Here is a 6,972-nt window from a genome sequence, read left to right as displayed (position 1 = left end):
GCTCGGCATATTGTGGAAATCCCCAAGCTCACCTGATGATGGGGTAGGGCCCTGAAACTGGTAGTGAGAGCAGGTTGATCCACATTATGTCGAACACAGCGTGTAATTAATTTCTATATTAGCAGTTCAAGGCAAGAAACTCTTATATATATATTATATATATATTATATATTATATATATATATATATATATATATATATATATATATATATATATATATATATATATATATATATATATATATATATATATATATATATATATATATATATATATACTTTTGGAAAGCACCACCCAGAACTAAAGATTTTAAGACCGGACAAATCACATAAAACAGTCATTATGACATCTACGCAATACGACGAAAAAATGAAATTACTGTTAAATGAAGAAAATACGTACAAGAAACTTAATACTGATCCTACAAATGTTCTACAAAAAAAGAATAACGACATTATTAAGCAATGGGAGGAAAAAACTTACATTTCCCCTAATACAGCTAAAGCTTTAAAAATATTAAATGCCCAGCCACCAAAAATATATGGCCTACCAAAACTCCATAAAGCAGGTATACCTATGCGACCAATTGTTTCTTGTGTACAGTCACCTCTACATAAACTGTCCAAGTTTTTAAAAGATATCCTTCAAAAAGTAACTGGTACTACAAATTCATATATTAAAGACTCATGGGATTTCAAAAACAAAATTAAAGATGTACAACTTCCGAGCAATTATACATTAATATCTTTAGACGTCGTTTCTCTCTACACAAATATACCAATTAAATTGGCACTAGATATTGTCGAAAAAAGATGGAATGAAATTGAAGAATTTACAGATATTCCTATACAAGATTTTAAACAAGCAGTAGAATTATGTCTTACCTCCACTTATTTTATGTACGAACAACAAGTGTACAAACAAATCGAAGGGTGTGCAATGGGCTCGCCAATCTCAAGCGTTATTGCACAAATGGTTCTAGAAGATCTAGAAGACTCAATAATACCAAATCTTAATTTTTCTATTCCGTTTTATTATCGGTATGTTGATGACGTTATTACTGCAGTACCAAATGATAAATGCAACTCTATACTAACGTCCTTCAATAGTTATAACCATAAACTACAATTCACTATCGAGAAAGAGACAGATAACAAAATCAACTTTCTCGATATGACATTACATCACAGTGATAATAAAGTTTTAACAGAATGGTATACAAAAAATACATGGTCCGGCAGATACTTAAATTTCCACTCTCAACATCACATATCCCAAAAAAAATCTGTGGTTATTGGCTTGACAGACCGAGCTTTAATCCTTAGTGATCCTCCATACAGATTAAATGCCTTAAAAAAAATCAAAGAAGTTTTAATGAAGAATAGCTATCCGGAAAAATTAATAAATGGTATCATAAAATCTAGGAAAAAAAACTATTAGAAAATCAACAACAAATAAACTCAAATATTAGTAGCAATAAAAACAAAAAAGACAACGGATATCTACCACTCCCCTATATAAGAACAGTGTCTGAGGGATTCCAAAATTTACTCAAAAAAAGCAATATTTCCGTATGTCACAAGGGATATAACACGTTAAAAAAGCATTTTAGTCGCCTAAAGAGTAAAATACCTACTAATAAAAAAACTCATATAGTATACCAAATTCCCTGTCAAGACTGCCCAAACGTCTACATTGGTCAAACAGCACAATATTTAGAAAACCGGTTAAAAGGTCATAAGTATGACAAAAAAAATAAAACTGCTCTGACTAAACATGAAAGCACGACAAATCACAAAATGAATTATCAGGAGACCAAAATTTTAGCCACTGAATACAACAAGCATAAAAGAGAATTTTTGGAAATGATCTATATTAAAAAAGAACCTGAATCTATGAATGATAGAACTGACATAAAAAACTTGAATCAAGTGTATTTTAGTTTGTTAAATTAATTTGTTTATTGTTTTCTCCCTGTTTTATATAAAAAAATCATGTATATATAAGAAGTAATATTTTGGAAACCATAAAAAGAATAGTGTTTTTACAGTTTATTGGCCAATGAAATATAAATTAGGTTTAGTGCGATTTCAGCCGTAGTCAATATACATACGTGGATCGTTTTGGTCTTACGAATAATCATTTAAAAAAAAATATGTAGCCATCCTCTGACAAGTTGATATTAGTTTTATTAATTATAGTAAACATTATGCTGTGTGTGTTTGTGAATTTGTTCTATGTAATTTTTGGATTATGTTCGGCACTGTTTTTTTGATTTTGGTGAGTGTTGTAAGATTTTATTTTTAACTTTCAATAGCGGGTAAATAAGTATGAAAAAAAAATAATAATTTTTGTAAATAATTATTGTGTTTATTACATAAACTTTGTCACACTTAGCTACTTAAGGTTTTTTATACATAAACTACTTGACTCTTAATTTTAACTATGTATTCGTGATTTGTATAAATAATGTGTTTCTCCAAAAAAAAAAAAAAAAAAAAAAAAATTAAACAGATTTTTGTGATAAGTTAATTTGAAATTGGCATTTTGTTATAGACACTAGCTACACTGGTGAAGGCTGTAATGTTGGCCAGAAACGTTTGGTTATTTCCCTTAAAAATGAAATAAAAAATATGAAAACCCAAATGAAAACTTAATCAGAGCTTTCCTGAACCTAAATCCCAAGAAAATTAAAAAAACAGTATATATATATATATATATATATATATATATATATATATATATATATATATATATATATATATATATATATATATATATATATATATATATATATATATATATATATATATATATATATATATATATATACAGGTTGTATAAAGGCAAAGGGTATATTGATTTGTTTCCAAATAGAATGACGGGAAGAAAAATATTTAGACACATTAGTGCCAATTTAAAATGTCATAATTTTATGAAAAAAGTGTTACTCATTGATATGTTTTTAACAGCTTATCTTTGGTAGTTATATTTAAAAGAGCAACATTTTTAGTCAACCTTTCATCTAAATGGAAATTAGAAAGTAAAATATACTTCTCTTGTTACTACTAACACTGATTTTTATTGTTAATCATTGAATTTACATATTATTTATATTTTATTATGTTTTTAATAACCTTAGATTACATATTATTTGATAACGACTAGTAATATTGTAATGACAATACCACTCCAAGAAGAAATTATGACTTTCAAAAATTTATGTAAAACAGTTTAATATTTTACATAAAAATTGCATTGATAAGTTTTTTAACCTTTACTTTGTTTGGCTACCTAAGCTTTCCCAGATTTAATATGATAGATGCATCTTAATACATTTTGTTTAAAATTAAATAAGATCAAACATTTTTTTTCTCGAAATTACTATTTTTCTTAAAATAATTTAAAATATAACATACTCTGTTATTAAAATTGTAAAGTATTTATATCATTCCTTGAGCACATTAACCACCGAAATTTTAAGCACATATTTATTTATCCAGTTCCCGTAAACAGTAAAAAGTATGTCATACAAACGCCAACCGGAATACAAACGCTAACGTAATTTATTTACCAATTCAAGTTCATCGACTTTCGCTTTTTTTCCAGCTGAGTTGCTATGCTCGTTTTACTAGTATTTAAGTTTCGCTCCTGATATGAATTACATATTAGATTATGTTGAATTTTTACGGCCCTGTTTAGTTCACATCAGATAGACATACGACATAGATTGTTACGGATTCCGTGGGTCCACTAATTTAAACTCACGATAAAATACTAAACGAATTTATTTCCTCACTATACAGGGTGCTACAAATTCGAGGTACGAGCATTGGTATCTCAGAAACCGTAATAGATACGAAGTTGGTTAAATTGGGGCAAAGTTGCTCCTTGGCATGTTCACCAAGATGCCATCAAAAAAGTTTTAAAAATTTCACGGATTGCTGAGTTTTTTGGAAAAAACGGATTTTTTTGAAAATCAATTTTATTTTTTCCTGTCGTTACGTTTTAGAAAGTGAAAAAACTAATTGCACATTCTCATAGCCACTTTATTAGGGCTATCTGATGGTATTTTTAAATTTTCAAATTAGCTTATAATTTGTGAGATACAGAGGCCAACTTAATTTTATTAAATACGGACCTGCATTTTTTATTTGAAGTTTTGAAAGATTTCGGTCTCCTGAGTACAATGATATGGCATACTTGATACTTTTTTTTTGTTTTGGATACCTTAACAATAAAAAACTATTTAATTGTTATTTAAAATAATTTCAAGTTCGACTCTGGTTTTTTATAATAATAATAGCTCCCGTATATAGCATGTTAATTAGCGCTGATCAATATTGTTGTGCTGAATATAATCAGATTAAATAAATTAAAAAACCAGAGTACTGGGATTCACAATCCTGAGGTAATAATAGGCGGTTGAAGCGTAGTGCTAGCCACATTACCTTCCTTGTATACCGAACGGCTCAAGTATAGCAAACTGTACCTTGCTACTCCCAAGGCGTTAACTTGGGAGTAGCAAGGTACAGCGTGCTATACTTGAGCCGTTCGGTATACGGAGATATATATATACGAGGGGGCAACCGCGGCTAAAATTTTGTACACCATTGCCAAATTAATGCAAAAAATTGCCAACGAATGCCAACTAATGCCAAATAATGCCAACTATTGCCAACTAATGTCAAATAATGCCATCTATTGCCAAATAATGCCATCTATTGCCAAATGATGCCATCTATTGCCAAATAATGCCATCTATTGCCTAACAATGCCAACTACTGCCAATTAATTTCAGTAATTTCCATACTAATGCCAACAATGCCAGTAATTCCTATACAATGCTAATGGAGTCAATATAGTATATATATATATATATATATATATATATATATATATATATATATATATATATATATATATATATATATATATATATATATATATATATATATACAGGGTTGTTCACCACATACGACACGGAGTATTGTAGCTAAACGATTAGATTTTTACAAATTGTAAGTTTTGGGTTCGTTGAAGGACTATTAGAGTTACAGTTTAAAAAATATTTTACAAGATACAGAGTGTCCCAAATAAATAAAAATATCAAAGTTGTATTTTTTAATGAATACCCTGTAGATTATTACATTTTTTAGTTTCTACGACAAAATAGGTAAACTTGATAAAGGTTTATTACACTTAAACCTGTTGTTTTTGAAATATTTTCACTTTTGTGAAATTGCTGTCAAAATTTTCAAGGCTGTCATTTTCCAGCAGGTCAAAAGTTTTAATACTAAATATTACTCAAGTTTATTTATTGATCAGTTATTGTGTTACCCAATAATAAAAATTATACTAGCTTATACAGAGTGTCTAAAATTTTATTTTACATAATTACTAGCTTTAAACGGTAATAACTTGTTAAATTTAAAATGGAACACCCTGTATATTTTATGAGAATCAGATGCACAATTTAATTGTCTATCAAATTGTATTATACCATTTTTACCTATAGCTTTAAAGTTTCAGTAGAAAATGCATTTTCATGTATTTTAATTCATTTATTTATATAACTCCATGGAATACTGACATTTTAGATTATTTTTAAAGATGTACCAAATTTTTAAAGAGTACAGATACATATATTGTCGATATAGTTTGTTTATTTCATTAAAAAATAGAAAAAAAACTGTTTAAATATTTGTTAAAGAGGACCAATTAATATGATTCCAGTATTCAAATTACATTAATTGACTGTTTGCGTTGATTAATAATAATTGCTCCAAAAACTAAAAAACTGAATTTTTTATGTGTATTAGACAGTGTGGTAAAAAGTAACACCTTAAAAATTATATTTCATTTTTTGACAAATGCTTATATATAACAACAAAGACATTCATTTTTATAACTTATTATTATATTGATTTCTGATTCAAATCCACATTTATATAGAATAATTTATTCATGAATATAATTAAGTATGTAATTAATTAGTATTTGAGCGGAAATAATGGTGGTATATTTAATTAATGGTATACTCTTTTATGAAGATTTAAATAGTTTTCTTTTTGCATACAAATGGGCTAGTAATATTATCATTTTGCTAAAAACGATAATATTACTAGCTTGTACATTTTGTTGTACATTTGTTGCTTTAAAAACAATCTAAAATGTCAATATTCCATGGGTATATTGATAAATGAGATCTAAATTATAAGAAAATGCATTTTCTACGAAAACTTGAAGGGATAGGTAAAAAGTGGTAGACAATTAAATTATGCATCTGATTCAATTTGATAGACAATTAAATTATGCATCTGATTCTTCTAAAATATACAGGGCGTTCCATTTAAATTAAATAAGTTATTGCCGTTTAAAGCTAGTAATTATTTAAAATACATTTTTAGGCACTCTGTATAAGGTAGTATAATTTTTATTATTGCAACACAATAACTGATCAATAAATAAACTTCAGTAAATATTTAGTATTAAAAACTTTGATACCCTCGGAGAAATGAAGCCTTAAAATTTATACTGCAATTTTACAAAATTCAAAATATTTCAAAAACGATAAGGTTTAAGTGTAATAAACCTTTATCAAATTTACCTTTATTTTAATCGTAGAAACTAAAAATGTTATAATATACAGGGTGTTCCTGTATAAGGTAGTATAATTTTTATTATTGCAACGCAATAACTGATCAATAAATAAACTTCAGTAAATATTTAGTATTAAAAACTTTGGAAAAATGAAGCCTTAAAATTTTTACTGCATTTTCACAAAATTGAAAATGTTTCAAGAACGGTAAGATTTAAGTGTGATAAACCTTAATAAAATTTACCTTTATTTCAATCGTAGAATCTAAAAATAGAATAATATACAGGGTGTTCCATTTAAAAAAATACAACTATAGCATTTTATACTTATTTGGGACACTCTGTATCTTGTAAAATTATTTCTAAATTGT

The 6,972-nt window shown here is 27.2% G+C and overlaps 1 protein-coding gene across 1 annotated transcript; it reads left to right on the top strand.

Annotated features, from left to right (window-relative positions):
• Window positions 1-343: 343 nt before the first annotated feature.
• Window positions 344-1,441, top strand: LOC115881675. The gene has a single exon (XM_030899258.1). The coding sequence runs from the start codon at window positions 344-346 to the stop codon at window positions 1,439-1,441; it is 1,098 nt and encodes a 365-aa protein (XP_030755118.1).
• The last annotated feature ends 5,531 nt before the right edge of the window (window positions 1,442-6,972 follow it).

Source organism: Sitophilus oryzae, unplaced genomic scaffold (assembly GCF_002938485.1).
Source record: "Sitophilus oryzae breed Bouriz unplaced genomic scaffold, Soryzae_2.0 scaffold_1111_pilon_pilon, whole genome shotgun sequence".
NCBI classification, from domain to species: domain Eukaryota; kingdom Metazoa; phylum Arthropoda; class Insecta; order Coleoptera; family Curculionidae; genus Sitophilus; species Sitophilus oryzae.
The sequence above is the reverse complement of the archived record's forward strand: the minus strand, read 5'-3'. Positions and strand labels throughout refer to the sequence as shown.

Bases quoted from the DNA above. Each gene is read 5' to 3' on its own strand.
- LOC115881675 (XM_030899258.1), top strand. From the start codon at position 344: ATGACATCTACGCAATACGACGAAAAAATGAAATTACTGTTAAATGAA.